Source organism: Hemitrygon akajei, chromosome 24 (assembly GCF_048418815.1).
Source record: "Hemitrygon akajei chromosome 24, sHemAka1.3, whole genome shotgun sequence".
Lineage (NCBI taxonomy): Eukaryota > Metazoa > Chordata > Chondrichthyes > Myliobatiformes > Dasyatidae > Hemitrygon > Hemitrygon akajei.
In genome coordinates, this window is record NC_133147.1 from 38,041,798 (window position 1) to 38,057,320 (window position 15,523).

The 15,523-nt window shown below is 58.6% G+C and overlaps 1 protein-coding gene across 2 annotated transcripts in view; it reads right to left on the bottom strand.

The window, feature by feature from the left end:
• Positions 1–665: 665 nt before the first annotated feature.
• lig1 (ligase I, DNA, ATP-dependent) overlaps positions 666–15,523 on the bottom strand; it is a 60,557-nt gene continuing 45,699 nt past the window's right edge. For both annotated transcript variants that reach the window (XM_073028672.1, XM_073028670.1), the window contains exons 13-26: positions 14,933–15,024; positions 14,630–14,717; positions 14,239–14,324; positions 13,753–13,868; positions 13,576–13,671; positions 12,305–12,415; positions 11,979–12,050; positions 11,165–11,309; positions 9,826–9,908; positions 5,588–5,740; positions 4,294–4,347; positions 4,011–4,154; positions 1,407–1,499; positions 666–969 (exon numbers count right to left, since the gene is read on the bottom strand). In XM_073028672.1, coding sequence (XP_072884773.1) covers positions 883–969; positions 1,407–1,499; positions 4,011–4,154; positions 4,294–4,347; positions 5,588–5,740; positions 9,826–9,908; positions 11,165–11,309; positions 11,979–12,050; positions 12,305–12,415; positions 13,576–13,671; positions 13,753–13,868; positions 14,239–14,324; positions 14,630–14,717; positions 14,933–15,024 — 1,420 coding nt within the window. In that variant the 3' untranslated portion in view covers positions 666–882. The remainder of the gene's footprint in view (positions 970–1,406; positions 1,500–4,010; positions 4,155–4,293; positions 4,348–5,587; positions 5,741–9,825; positions 9,909–11,164; positions 11,310–11,978; positions 12,051–12,304; positions 12,416–13,575; positions 13,672–13,752; positions 13,869–14,238; positions 14,325–14,629; positions 14,718–14,932; positions 15,025–15,523) is intronic.

The following is a 15,523-nucleotide window of genomic DNA, read 5'->3' on the forward strand; positions in this document are numbered from 1 at the left end:
GTATGGTGCACGCAAACAGGTCTTTGAGAAGAACAGGCTCTGTCAGTAAGCTGACTTTGTGTGTCTTTTTTAATAGGGCAGGCCACCTCTACAACCCATACCTCCAATCTCATCTCATTGACTGGCACACCCGACTCCAAATAGCATTTGTAGAGATATTTCCCCCCCACAGGTTCACATACTTCTTCCGAACAAATACATGTAATATTGGATATAAGAGAAAATCTGCAAATGCTGAAAATCCAAATCCACACAAAATGCTGGAGGAACTCAGCAGGCCAGGCAGCATTTATGGAAAAGAGTACAGTCGACATTTCAGGCTGAATCTGTAACATTGGATTATTTTTCTCAAATAAATGAACAAGTATAATGTTCTTTGAGTTTTTATTTAATTGGGTTCTCTATCTAGTTTTAGGACTTACATGAAGATCTATTCACAGTTTATGTCATACTTATGCCAAAACAGAGAAAATTCTACAGGGTTCTCAATCTTTCTAGCACCACTGTAGGTGAGGTGAGGGAGGGGAAGGATGAAGGGGAGAACAAAGGGGAGAAGGAAGGGGAGGGCAAAGGGAGAACGAAAGGAAGAAGGGGGAGCATGAAGGTGAGGGCTAGGGCAAAGGAACATAGTGTGCAAGCAGGAACTGTACAGTATGGGTTTGCAATGGACGTGTACAATCATTGTGTTTTATTTCTACACGGGTGGAGGGCGGTGGGGAGAGAGACATTGAACACACAGACGTAAGGGGTGTGGGGGAACGGAAGATCAGTGGCAGGGCTCCCACCGTCCATCTCAGGTGGATGTCTCCTGGAGTCCTGGGGAACAAGTCCCCATTGCCCACCTCGTCAGTCTCAATCATTGTCAGTCCCCTCCTTATCTCCTCAGTCAGAATCGTTGGCCCCACCGCCCATCTCATCTGACACCTGCTGGTTCTGAATCTGCTGCTGTTTCCGGTAGAGTTCGGCAACCTGTCGGGGAGGAGAGAGGGATGGGGGTGAGAGGGAGGAGAGGCGTCAGTGTGGGTGGAGAAGCATCGCGGAGAGATAAGGGGGAGAGGACGGTATGGGGGAGTAGGAGGGGTGGGAAAAGATGGTGAAGTAGGTCAAGAAAAGGGGAGGGTAGGAATGTGGAAGAGAGAGAGAGAAGGGTGGGGATGGAAGGGAAATGACGGAGAGAAGGGTAGAGACGGAGTGAGAGGAGTTGGGAGTTACGGAGAAACGGGGGAGTGACAGTGAAGTGGTGGGGACAGGGGGGAAGGGAGGAGGGGAGAGTGGGGGAGGGGAGAGTTGGAGACCAGGAGAGTCCACAGACACGTGAGAGAGGAGACAGTGTAATTTTGTGGAGAGGGAGGAGCACCAGAGAGAGAGATCTCAGCCCCAGCTCCGTATCTCCCACCCTCACCTACCTGGCTGCTGGTGGTCGCCTCCTCTGATTTTTTGTCCTCCCTAATCCTCAGGAAGCGAGGAAATCGCAGTGAAATGCCTTTCTCCTCATCCACCTGTGGGAGAAAAGTACAACTCAAATTGGAGCAGTCCCACACCTTCACCACCAGTCCTGTCCCTCACCTACATGTGGGATGAGGACGGAACACAGGTTCGAGCAGTCCCACGGCTAATCCCAGCACGTGTTGATGCCTTCCTACCCAGGACCCTCTCCATCTCAGATTATGTTCATCACACCCTCCCTCCATTGCTGAGAATTCCTCCCTTACACTCTCTATCTTTCTCCCTCCCTCCTCGATGCTCTCTCCATCTCCTGGACAACCTCTATCACTTGCTCCCTCCTTCCCCTAGACTGGCTCCTTCCTTCTTTCTTACCCTCTCTACTCTTTCTATCCATCTCCCGTACTGCGAGACTCTCTCTTCCCTTCCCTACACTCTATTCCTCTCCCGCCCCTAATCTCTCTAGCCATTTCTCCCTCCCTCCACCATCTCTCACTCCTTCCCTCCTCTAGACTATTCCTCTCCCTTCCTACTCTGGGTTCTCCTCCAGACACAACTCTGCACCAACAACACGCGCGCTATATGACAGGGGTTGCTCACCATTTCAGACTTCAAAGGGAAATACAGCAAGGCAACCAAAATCGCTGCCTCTCTCCTGGACGAGCTAAATCTTCTTAATGCTAATTTTGAAGTTGTTAACACTGAATCCCTGCGAACAGCCGCCAACACAACCTGCACCGTGGTCATCTTGAAGGCTGAAGTTCATAGGCCAACAACCAGAAGACAGCGCGAGTACACGAACTGTGTGCGGCACAGATGGCTGGTGTGTTTACAGACATTTTTATTCTTTCCTCTCCCGGTGTGTAGTGCCTTCCTGCTTCAAAACATCCAACATTTTCACTGTACTAAGGTTGCATGTCTGAACAACTGGCATCCTGCTTTGAGAGGCTGGTCAAGGACTTCATCTGCAGCATGCTGCCACCCACAATTCGCCAAACCTATCAACAGACGATGCCATAGTCACAGCACTACACACCATCTTCACTCACCTGGAGAAGAGGGATGCTGTTCTTAGATTACAGTTCAGCATTCAACACCGTAATTCTCCCCAGGGTCAGCAAGAAGCTCGAGACACCTCAGCCTGCACCCCACTTTGTGCAGCTGGATCCTGGACTTCCTGTCAGATCACCAGTAAGTGGCACGGATGGGCACCCTCACCTCGGCACCTGTACACAGGAGCCCTCTCCTCTACTCCCTACACACCCACGCCTGTGTTGCAATGCACAGCTCCAAACTGCTGATCAAATCTGCATTATTTCCAACAATAATGAAACAGCTTACGGAGTCAACGCCCTGACAACTGGTGCCAAGAAAACCTCACCTTCAATGTCCAAAATACAAACGAGCTGATCGTGGATTACAGGAGGAACGGGGACAGTCTAGCTAGTCCCTATTAACATCAATGGAAGTTCCTCGGTATACAAATTACCGAGGAACTCACCTGGACTGTACACACCTGGTGTACATGGACTGTGGTGAAAAAAGCACAACAGCGTCTCTTTCACCTCAGACGGCTGAAGAAGTCTGGCATGAGTCCCCTGATCCTCCGGTCTTTCTATGGGGACAAAATTGAGAGCATCCTGACTGGCTGTGTTATTGCCTGGTACAGGAATTGTACTACCCTCAGACAGCCCAGCGTGTGAACTCTCCTACATTCAGGACTCTTACAGCAGCAGATGCATAAAAAGGGCTGGAGGATCATCAGGGACTGCAGCCAACCCGACCACAAACTGTTCCAGCTGCTTCCGTCTGGCAAACGGTGCCACAGCGTTAAGACACCGACCGGGACAGCTTCTTCCAGCAGACCATCAGAATTATCTGTACATATCGATCTGACTGTACATACATAGAAATACAGAAAACCTACAGCACAATACAGGCCCTACTGTGCCGAACAAGTACTTACTTTAGAAATTATCTACGGTTACCCATAGCCCTCTATTTTTCTAAGCTCCATGTACCTATCCAGGAGTCTCTGACTTGCACAATAATTATGTGTACAATCTCAGTGTTAGGGCAATATCCTCCCATACTTCCCTTTCTTATTGCTTGTACATTGCGACAGAGATACAAAATAAAGAGTTTTACTCCCTCATGTTGTGAGATGGACGTAAGAAATAAAAATTCTAATTCTAGACACTCTCTATCGCCCCCAGAAACTCTGTCCCTTCCTCCCCGAGAATCTATCCCTCTCCCCCACCATTGCACCTTGACTCTCTATCCTTCCCCTGGACTATCACCCTCTCCCCTCCCTCCCCTAGACTCTCTCTATCCTTCTCTCACTGAAACCCTCTATCCATCTCTCACTCTATTTCCACTACACTCTCAATGCTTCTCTTCTGCCACCCCCCCCCTCAGATTCTCTACCCCTCACTCCCTACCCCCACCGGAGTCTACATTCCTCTCCCCCTCCCCTGGACTCTCTCTGTCCCCTAGACACTCTCACTGTCTCTGCCTATCCCCCTCTCTCCATCCTCACCCCCACCCTCAATCACCCGATGTCTCACCATCCCCAGGGCTGCTCGGTAGACAGGAGAGATCGACAGATCCGCACACTTCACTTCCCACAACTGCACTGGATCAAACCAGTCATCGGGCTCCACGGATGCGTCCCATCGGTAATAGGGCCGTGGCGTTTCGATCACGTGGTCCTGAAGGAGAGGGGAAGAGGGCATGAGTGGATGGAAGGATGGCAAGGGAGCTCCAAACTGAGCACCAGATGAGACGGTCACTGTGGGAGGGGCACATTTCCCCCACCCCACATGAGGGTGGGAAGAGTCCCATACCTACCCTGAAAAACTTGGCGTGTTGTTCGAGCTCCTCGTCCGAGAACCCCGTGCCGATCTGGGAAGGGGAGGGTGTCATTAGTAGGTGCCGGGATCACAGACGGATTTATTTCAAACAAAACATAGAGCCCACAGATGTCGCTATTTGTGCCAACGTCGTATGTCCACAACAAAACAAAAGCAAATACTGCCTGTTGCTCCTCCTCACCACACAGTCCTCCAACCCAAGGACGGGCCTCCAGTTGTCTCGGACACTGGGCCTCCAACCCAAGGACAGGCCTCCAGTTGTCTCGGACACCGGGCCTCCAACCCAAGGACGGGCCTCCAGTTGTCTCGGACACCGGGCCTCCAGTTGTCTCGGACACTGGGCCTCCAACCCAAGGACGGGCCTCCAGTTGTCTCGGACACCGGGCCTCCAACCCAAGGACGGGCCTCCAGTTGTCTCGGACACCGGGCCTCCAGTTGTCTCGGACACTGGGCCTCCAACCCAAGGACGGGCCTCCAGTTGTCTCGGACACCGGGCCTCCAACCCAAGGACGGGCCTCCAGTTGTCTCGGACACCGGGCCTCCAACCCAAGGACAGGCCTCCAGTTGTCTCGGACACCGGGCCTCCAACCCAAGGACGGGACTCCAGTTGTCTCGGACACTGGGCCTCCAACCCAAGGACGGGCCTCCAGTTGTCTCGGACACTGGGCCATCAACCTCCCCAGCAGTTTTGCAGAGAATTCACAGACTTGGGGCGTCAACTGCCAGACACCCGGTCAACCTTCGGGCCCAAATCCTAACCTGACCCCCATCCTTAAATCTTAACCCAACGCCCAACTCCCCTCTGCCCCCAAAATCATCCCCACGTACCTAAAACTAACTGAATTTGAACTAGGACCTTGACGAAGACCACAGCTGAGTGCCACCTCGATGGGAGTAGGAGTGAGGGGGTTGGAGAGAAGTGGGAAAGGGGAGAGGGGGGTGGTAAGTGGAATTGGGGGAGAGAGAAGGTATTTGGGAAAGAGGGAGAGAGTACAGGAAGAAGAACATAAGAATACCCCACCACCCCACCCTGACCTTACAAGGGAGAAGGTACGGGGAGAGGGAGGAGAGTGGTTTTGGGTAGAGAGGAAGAGCACTCACCCAATGCCCGGCCCCCAGATCTTACAAGGGAGAAGGTGTGGGAAGAGGGGTGCTGTGGACAGAAAGATGCCCAGCCACCCCCTGCCTAACCCCAAATCTTATCAGGAAGAAGGTATAGGGAGGGATGGGAAACGGTTGTGGATTCAAAAACCCTGCCCTTGACCCCTCACCTTACAGATGGTCTGGAACTCCTCGTCTTCCTCGTGGAAACAAGCGAGGAGGAAGCCACCATAAACCCCTGTCCGCTTCCCTCGGCCATGAAAACCACCGATCACCACCAGGTCCAGAGAGTCCCCCACACCGTCCAGGTAATCCTTCTTCAGCTGAAGGGGAAAAGAAAGTGAGCAAGAGAGGGAGGACAGGGGCACGGGGGGGGGGGGGGGGGGGGAGTGGAGAGGGATCACACATGGGGGGGAGGGGGGAGTGGAGAGGGATCTCACGGGGGGGGGGGAGTGGAGAGGGATCTCACACGGGGGTGGTGGGGAGTGGAGAGGGATCTCACACGGGGGTGGTGGGGGGAGTGGAGAGGGATCACACACGGGGGTGGGGGGGAGTGGAGAGGGATCTCACACGGGGGTGGGGGGAGAGTGGAGAGGGATCACACACGGGGGTGGGGGGAGTGGAGAGGGATCTCACACGGGGGTGGTGGGGGGAGTGGAGAGGGATCTCACACGGGGGGAGTGGAGAGGGATCACACACGGGGTGGGGGGAGTGGAGAGGGATCTCACACGGGGGTGGTGGGGGGGGAGTGAGAGGGATCTCACACGGGGGTGGGGGGAGTGGAGAGGGATCTCACACGGGGGTGGTGGGGAGTGGAGAGGGATCTCACACGGGGGTGGTGGGGAGTGGAGAGGGATCTCACACGGGGGTGGGGGGAGTGGAGAGGGATCTCACACGGGGGTGGGGGGAGTGGAGAGGGATCTCACACGGGGGTGGGGGGAGTGGAGAGGGATCTCACACGGGGGTGGGGGGGGAGTGGAGAGGGATCTCACACGGGGGGGGAGTGGAGAGGGATCTCACGGGGGGGGGAGTGGAGAGGGATCTCACGGGGGGGGAGTGGAGAGGGATCTCACACGGGGGTGGTGGGGAGTGGAGAGGGATCTCACACGGGGGTGGGGGGGAGTGGAGAGGGATCTCACACGGGGTGGGGGGAGTGGAGAGGGATCTCACAGGGGGGGGAGTGGAGAGGGATCTCACAGGGGGGGGAGTGGAGAGGGATCTCACAGGGGGGGAGTGGAGAGGGATCTCACAGGGGAGGAGTGGAGAGGGATCTCACAGGGGGGGAGTGGAGAGGGATCTCACAGGGGGGGAGTGGAGAGGGATCACACACGGGGGGTGGTGGGGGGAGTGGAGAGGGATCACACACTGGGGGGGGAGTGAGAGGGATCACACACGGGGGAGGGGGGAGTAAAGAGGGATCTCACACGGGGCGGGAGTGGAGAGGGACCTCACACGGGTGGGGGGGAGGGGGGGAGTGGAGAGGGATCTCACACGGGGGTGGGGGGAGTGGAGAGGGATCTCACACGGGGCGGGAGTGGAGAGGGACCTCACACGGGTGGGAGGGAGGGGGGAGTGGAGAGGGATCTCACACGGGGGTGGGGGGAGTGGAGAGGGATCTCACACGGGGGTGGGGGGAGTGGAGAGGGACCTCACACGGGTGGGGGGGGAGGGGGGAGTGGAGAGGGATCTCACACGGGGGTGGGGGGAGTGGAGAGGGATCTCACACGGGGCGGGAGTGGAGAGGGACCTCACACGGGGGGGGGGGAGTGGAGAGGGACCTCACACGGGTGGGGGGGGGGAGTGGAGAGGGATCTCACACGGGGGTGGGGGGAGTGGAGAGGGATCTCACACGGGGGTGGGGGGAGTGGAGAGGGATCTCACAGGGAGTGGGGGGGGAGTGGAGAGGGATCTCACACGGGGCGGGAGTGGAGAGGGACCTCACACGGGGGGGGGGAGTGGAGAGGGACCTCACACGGGGAGTGGGGGGAGTGGAGAGGGACCTCACAGGGAGTGGGGGGGAGTGGAGAGGGATCTCACGGGGGGGGGGAGTGGAGAGGAATCACACACGGGGTGGGGGGAGTGGAGAGGGATCTCACACGGGGGTGGTGGGGGGAGTGGAGAGGGATCACACACGGGGTGGGGGGAGTGGAGAGGGATCACACACGGGGTGGGGGGAGTGGAGAGGGATCACACACGGGGGTGGTGGGGGGAGTGGAGAGGGATCACACACGGGGGTGGGGGGGAGTGGAGAGGGATCACACACGGGGGTGGGGGGGAGTGGAGAGGGATCTCACACGGGGGGGAGTGGAGAGGGATCTCACACGGGGGTGGTGGGGGGAGTGGAGAGGGATCACACACGGGGTGGGGGGAGTGGAGAGGGATCTCACACGGGGGTGGGGGGAGTGGAGAGGGATCTCACACGGGGGTGGTGGGGGGAGTGGAGAGGGATCTCACACGGGGGTGGGGGGGAGTGGAGAGGGATCACACACGGGGGTGGGGGGAGTGGAGAGGGATCTCACACGGGGGTGGTGGGGGGAGTGGAGAGGGATCACACACGGGGGTGGGGGGGAGTGGAGAGGGATCACACACGGGGGTGGGGGGGAGTGGAGAGGGATCTCACACGGGGGGGAGTGGAGAGGGATCTCACACGGGGGTGGTGGGGGGAGTGGAGAGGGATCACACACGGGGTGGGGGGAGTGGAGAGGGATCTCACACGGGGGTGGGGGGAGTGGAGAGGGATCTCACACGGGGGTGGTGGGGGGAGTGGAGAGGGATCTCACACGGGGGGAGTGGAGAGGGATCACACACGGGGGTGGGGGGGAGTGGAGAGGGATCTCACACGGGGGGGAGTGGAGAGGGATCTCACACGGGGGGAGTGGAGAGGGATCTCACACGGGGGTGGTGGGGGGAGTGGAGAGGGATCTCACACGGGGGGAGTGGAGAGGGATCACACACGGGGGTGGGGGGGAGTGGAGAGGGATCTCACACGGGGGGGAGTGGAGAGGGATCTCACACGGGGGTGGGGGGGAGTGGAGAGGGATCACACACATGGGGGGGAGTGGAGAGGGATCACACACAGTGGTGGGGGGAGTGGTGAGGGATCTCACACGGGGGAGGGGGGAGTGGAGAGGGATCACACAGGGAGTGGGGGGAGTGGAGAGGGACCTCACAGGGAGTGGGGGGGGGAGTGGAGAGGGATCACACACGGGGTGGGGGGAGTGGAGAGGGATCTCACACGGGGGTGGTGGGGGGAGTGGAGAGGGATCACACACGGGGTGGGGGGAGTGGAGAGGGATCTCACACGGGGTGGGGGGAGTGGAGAGGGATCTCACACGGGGGTGGTGGGGGGAGTGGAGAGGGATCTCACACGGGGGTGGGGGGAGTGGAGAGGGATCTCACACGGGGGTGGTGGGGGGAGTGGAGAGGGATCTCACACGGGGGTGGGGGGGGAGTGGAGAGGGATCTCACACGGGGGTGGGGGGGGAGTGGAGAGGGATCTCACACGGGGGTGGGGGGAGTGGAGAGGGATCTCACACGGGGGTGGGGGGGGAGTGGAGAGGGATCTCACACGGGGGTGGGGGGAGTGGAGAGGGATCACACACGGGGGTGGGGGTGAGTGGAGAGGGATCACACACAGGGGTGGTGGGGGGAGTGGAGAGGGATCACACACAGGGGTGGTGGGGGGAGTGGAGAGGGATCACACACGGGGTGGGGGGAGAGTGGAGAGGGATCACACACGGGGGTGGGGGGGAGTGGAGAGGGATCTCACACGGGGGGGAGTGGAGAGGGATCTCACACGGGGGTGGTGGGGGGAGTGGAGAGGGACCACACACGGGGGTGGTGGGGAGTGGAGAGGGATCACACACGGGGGTGGGGGGGAGTGGAGAGGGATCACACACGGGGGTGGGGGGGAGTGGAGAGGGATCACACACGGGGGTGGGGGGGAGTGGAGAGGGATCTCACACGGGGGTGGGGGGGAGTGGTGAGGGATCTCACACGGGGGTGAGCGGGAGTGGAGAGGGATCACACACGGGAGTGGGGGGGAGTGGAGAGGGATCACACACGGGGGTGGGGGGGAGTGGAGAGGGATCACACACGGGGGTGGGGGGTGTGGAGAGGGACCTCACGGGGGATGGGGGGTGTGGAGAGGGACCTCACAGGGAGTGGGGGGGGGGGGAGTGGAGAGGGACCTCACAGGGAAGTGGGGGGGGGGAGTGGAGAGGGACCTCACAGGGGAGTGGGGGGGAGTGGAGAGGGGGAGAGGCCAGGGGGAGGGAGTTTGGTGAACACGGTCACAGACAGCTTGGAATAAAGGAGAGGGCTTGTTCAGAGTAGAGCGAGGGGTTGGCCAGGGATGGTTGCTGCTGTTGAGCCCATCGCTGAAGCTGCTTTCCAAGGCCAGGTTTACCTTTAGCCAATTGTGGGAGCGCTTGGCGATCTCGTAGGTGGCGTCTACATCCAGCGTCTTCACCATCAACCCCTCGCACGAATCTGTGAGGAGTGAAGTGAGGGAGGAACAATGAGTGGGGGAATACACCCTAAAGATACCCCACAAGCAGATGCCTGAGACACCCCAGAGAGAGATACCACAAATGGAGAGGCCACAGACATGGTCAGTCCTGCAGATCACTCACCGGGAGAGAGGAAAGGAGAAACCAGTCACCACACAGGCTGTACCCACATTTTACATCTGCAAACATTACTGACGGCAGGCCCCCCACCCCGATGACGGGATATTCCTTCATCCCCATCCCTTTCTGTTGTGAATGAAGATCCCTCACCCCCCCAACACTGCGTGCAGATCCCCTTAACCGAGAGAGTGCGGGTCCCTCGCCCCCAACCGTGTGAGTGGGGGTCCCTCGCCCCCAACCGTGTGAGTGGGGGTCCCTCGCCCCCAACCGTGTGAGTGGGGGTCCCTCGCCCCCAACCGTGTGAGTGGGGGTCCCTCGCCCCCAACCGTGTGAGTGGGGAACCCTCGCCCCCAACCATGTGAGTGGGGAACCCTCGCCCCCAACAGTGTGAGTGGGGATCCCTCGCCCCCAACCGTGTGAGTGGGGGTCCCTCGCCCCCAACCGTGTGAGTGGGGATCCCTCGCCCCGTTGAGTGGGGATCCCTCGCCCCCAACCGTGTGAGTGGAGGTCCCTCGCCCCGTTGAGTGGAGATTCCTCACCCCCAACCGTGTGAGTGGGGGTCCCTCGCCCCGTTGAGGGAGATTCCTCGCCCCCAACCGTGTGAGTGGGGGTCCCTCGCCCCGTTGAGGGAGATTCCTCGCCCCCAACCGTGTGAGTGGGGGTCCCTCGCCCCGTTGAGTGGGGATTCCTCGCCCCGTTGAGTGGGGATCCCTCGCCCCGTTGAGTGGGGATCCCTCGCCCCCAACCGTGTGAGTGGAGGTCCCTCGCCCCGTTGAGTGGAGATTCCTCACCCCCAACCGTGTGAGTGGAGGTCCCTTGCCCCGTTGAGTGGAGATTCCTCACCCCCAACCGTGTGAGTGGGGGTCCCTTGCCCCGTTGAGGGAGATTCCTCGCCCCCAACCGTGTGAGTGGGGGTCCCTCGCCCCGTTGAGTGGAGATTCCTCGCCCCCAACCGTGTGAGTGGGGGTCCCTCGCCCCGTTGAGTGGAGATTCCTCGCCCCCAACCGTTTGAGTGGGGGTCCCTCGCCCCGTTGAGTGGAGATTCCTCGCCCCCAACCGTGTGAGTGGGGGTCCCTCGCCCCGTTGAGTGGAGATTCCTCGCTCCCCCAGACCCACCTCGTAGTGAGTGCTCAAGAAAGTCTGCGATGTCTTCGGTGTCACTGGTGACCAGGGACTGAGCAAAGACAAACTCCCCCTCCACCTCCTTGAACGAGGTTCTCAGCAGCTCCCGCCGCCTCGAATATGGTTCCTTCACCAGCGACTGAATGTGAGAGAGCGAGGGGAAATGGAGTGAGTGCAGGGGACACTGGAGGTTCCTTCACAAGCGACTGAATGTGAGAGAGCGAGGGGAAATGGAATGAGTGCAGGGGACACTGGAGGTTCCTTCACCAGCGACTGAATGTGAGGAGAGAGCGAGGGGAAATGGAGTGAGTGCAGGGGGCATTGGAGGTTCCTTCACCAGTGACTGAATGTGAGGAGAGAGCGAGGGGAAATGGAGTGAGTGCAGGGGACATTGGAGGTTCCTTCACCAGTGACTGAATGTGAGGAGAGAGCGAGGGGAAATGGAGTGAGTGCAGGGGACACTGGAGGTTCCTTCACAAGATGAGTGCAGGGGACACTGGAGGTTCCTTCACCAGCGACTGAATGTGAGGAGAGAGCGAGGGGAAATGGAGTGAGTGCAGGGGGCATTGGAGGTTCCTTCACCAGTGACTGAATGTGAGGAGAGAGCGAGGGGAAATGGAGTGAGTGCAGGGGACATTGGAGGTTCCTTCACCAGTGACTGAATGTGAGGAGAGAGCGAGGGGAAATGGAGTGAGTGCAGGGGACATTGGAGGTTCCTTCACCAGCGACTGAATGTGAGGAGAGAGCGAGGGGAAATGGAGTGATGGAAGGGAGTGCGGGCGAGTGACGGACAGAGAAATGGACTCACCTCCCCGTTCAGGTAGAGCAGATCGAAGGCATAAACACAGACCTGGACAGTAATGCTGGCTGCGTCAACATCCTGTTGAGAGAGCACAGAATGATCCCAGTGAGGAAGTTACACAGAGAGGACCTCCTGTACAAGGGAAGAGGGCAGAGAGATGGCTAAGCGAGTTGGGTGGGGCGGAGGGGGCACAAGGGGCAGAGATCGCAAAGGGAATCCAAGGGAGTGGGGGGGGGGGGGGGGGTGCCGGAGAGAGAACTCATCTTATCTCATTGACTTATTGCCCTGCGCTGGTTTTGGCTACCCCCAGCCCTGTCACCTGCCTCACCTACCTTCCGCTTGCGTGTGGTGAGCACCTGGAAGGGTTGGATTTGCTTCCTGTTACGGTCCCATGCGACAGCCTCAGTGTCAAGAACACAGGATCGGACCTCGGGTTTCCTCACCTGAAACGGTGCACGGGTCAGCAACACAGTGACAGAAGCCACCAGAACCGTAACCCCACAGCCCACGTCCAATCCCTGCCCATGAGATTAACCCCAATCCTCAACTGGCCAGAACATCACATCAGACACAAGGTTTCCTCAGTCGAAACAGTGCACAGGCACCATCACTCTTCCAAATTAACCCTAATCCAGCACTCCACACAAACCCCTGCATTTAGTGGCTACCCTCGTCCCCATCTCTGTAATACCTACACATACCAACCACCTGTTCAAATTCCTCCCTCACCCCCTCCCTATCTCTATAACCCCTGCACTCCTCCCATTCAAACCCCTCCCTATCTCTATAACCCCTACACTCCTCCTATTCAAACCCCTCCCTATCTCTATAACCCCTACACTCCTCCTATTCAAACCCCTCCCTATCTCTATAACCCCTACACTCCTCCCATTCAAACCCCTCCCTATCTGTGTAACCCCTACACTCCTCCCATTCAAACCCCTCCCTATCTCTATAACCCCTGCACTCCTCCCATTCAAACCCCTCCCTATCTCTATAACCCCTACACTCCTCCCATTCAAACCCCTCCCTATCTCTATAACCCTACACTCCTCCCATTCAAACCCCTATCTCTATAACCCACACTCCTCCCATTCAAACCCCTCCCTATCTCTATAACCCCTACACTCCTCCTATTCAAACCCCTCCCTATCTCTATAACCCCTACACTCCTCCTATTCAAACCCCTCCCTATCTCTATAACCCCTACACTCCTCCCATTCAAACCCCTCCCTATCTCTATAACCCCTACACTCCTCCTATTCAAACCCCTCCCTATCTCTATAACCCCTACACTCCTCCTATTCAAACCCCTCCCTATCTCTATAACCCCTGCACTCCTCCCATTCAAACCCCTCCCTATCTCTATAACCCCTGCACTCCTCCCATTCAAACCCCTCCCTATCTCTCTAACCCCTACACTCCTCCCATTCAAACCCCTCCCTATCTCTATAACCCCTACACTCCTCCCATTCAAACCCCTCCCTATCTCTATAACCCCTACACTCCTCCCATTCAAACCCCTCCCTATCTCTATAACCCCTACACCCCTGCCATCTCTATCTGTGCGAGCCCCTGGCTGCCGGACGATCTAATGCCCCACCTGCTCCATACGGCTGATGATATCAGGGTATTTACTCGTGTTGTTCTCCTGGTTTCGGCTGTAGATTCGGATCTCCCCCGACTCGAGCAGGTGAATCTGGAGGAGAGGTCACACAGTCAGTGAGGGATGGAACAACGGGTGGGCTCTTGGGGATTCCAGGAGAGGGAGGGTACACACCTGTGCTCGCTCTCCGTCGTACTTGTACTCACAGACGAAGGGGGCCGTGTCAAAACGTCGCAGAACCTCAGCAATGCCCCGGGTGGGGTGAGCCAGCATGGGCTTCAGGGGGATTCCTGCGGCAAAGAGTGGGTATCACCTCGTCACTCTTTGATCCACGACCCCTGACCCTCACCCTCTCACATCCCACCCTCACCTCCCATCACTCTCCTCACCCCCGATCCTCCACTCCCTCTTCGTATCCTCGCCCACCGGACTCTCACCTCCCGTGACCTCGACCGATCACTATAATCCACCCTCTCACTTTCTCCAATCTGAACCCACCACACTCCCGACATCAACACTTAGACCCGCAGAGTTTCAATGTCCATCGCAGACTCCCAGCCCCCTGCCACGAGTGAGTGCATGGGAGGAGGGGTACGTAGTGTGAGAGGGGGAAAAGGGCGAGGGGGGTCAGGGGGCCAGGCGAGGACGACGATGCGGTACCTGGTGTGAGACGGCAATGCTGGGGTAACTGGTCAATTCCCTCCTTCAGTAGAACCGGGATGATCAGGTCGTAGTTCGGCAGCTCACTGCAACACAGAGACTGACTGGGATGAGGACCAGTGACCGGACCGCCCGAGGCGAGGGGGGGGACGTGGGGACTGGAACGTCTGGAGCGGAGGGCCGGAGTGGGGAACAGTGACCAGTCCAACCCGCATGGGGGCCATTGTCCGGCCAATGAATGCGGTGAGGACACCTACCAGACATGGTTGGAGGGAAGGGGCTGACTAGCCAGACCGCTGGTCACTGGCTCAGTGACGAGACCGGGAGGGGGTTGTGGGAAGATGGGGCACGTGGAGGGTCCCAGGAAGGAATCTGTCCTCACTTCACTCACCAGTATGTCTGCTTGAGGAGGAGGCTCTTCTCCTCGATCCAGGCCTTGCGGGTCTCCGCTGCCATTCCCCTCCCAGCGTCCAACACGTCTGCCACAGAAAGACGGATCAATGAGGATAAACCAGGGCCCTGACAACCCTCACAGCCTCTGACTCCTGACCCCAGTCACTTTGCACATCCAGCCCACATTCCAACACCTGCCCTACACAGACACAGACGTCCCACGGACTCACCCTGCCTGGGACAGGCCAGGAGCTGACCCAGACATCGCTCACACACACAGACTGACACCTTTTCGACTTACCCTGCCCGGGAGGGGTCAGGCACACAGCCTGGGCAAGGGCTGCCACCACCGACTGCTCTGCCAGACCGATACGGAGCTTCCCTCCGAGAGACCTGGGTGAGGAGACAGGCTGTGAGTGCCAGTGGGCCAGTGGCTGAGCAGGGGGACGGAGGAGGAGGGGGTGAGTGTGCTGTACGGGACTGGGGGTGTAGAGTGGTTTAATGGGGACGGGTGAGTGTACTGTACGGGGCTGGGGGTGTAGAGTGGTTTAATGGGGACGGGTGTAGTGCTGTACAGGGCTGGGGGTGTAGAGTGGTTTAATGGGGACGGGTGTAGTGCTGTACGGGGCTGGGGGTGTGGAGTGGTTTAATGGGGACGGGTGTAGTGCTGTACGGGGCTGGGGGTGAGGAGTGGTTTAATGGGGACGGGTGTAGTGCTGTACGGGGCTGGGGGTGAGGAGTGGTTTAATGGGGACGGGTGTAGTGCTGTACGGGGCTGGGGGTGAGGAGTGGTTTAATGGGGACGGGTGTAGTGCTGTACAGGGCTGGGGGTGTAGAGTGGTTTAATGGGGACGGGTGTAGTGCTGTACGGGGCTGGGGGTGTAGAGTGGTT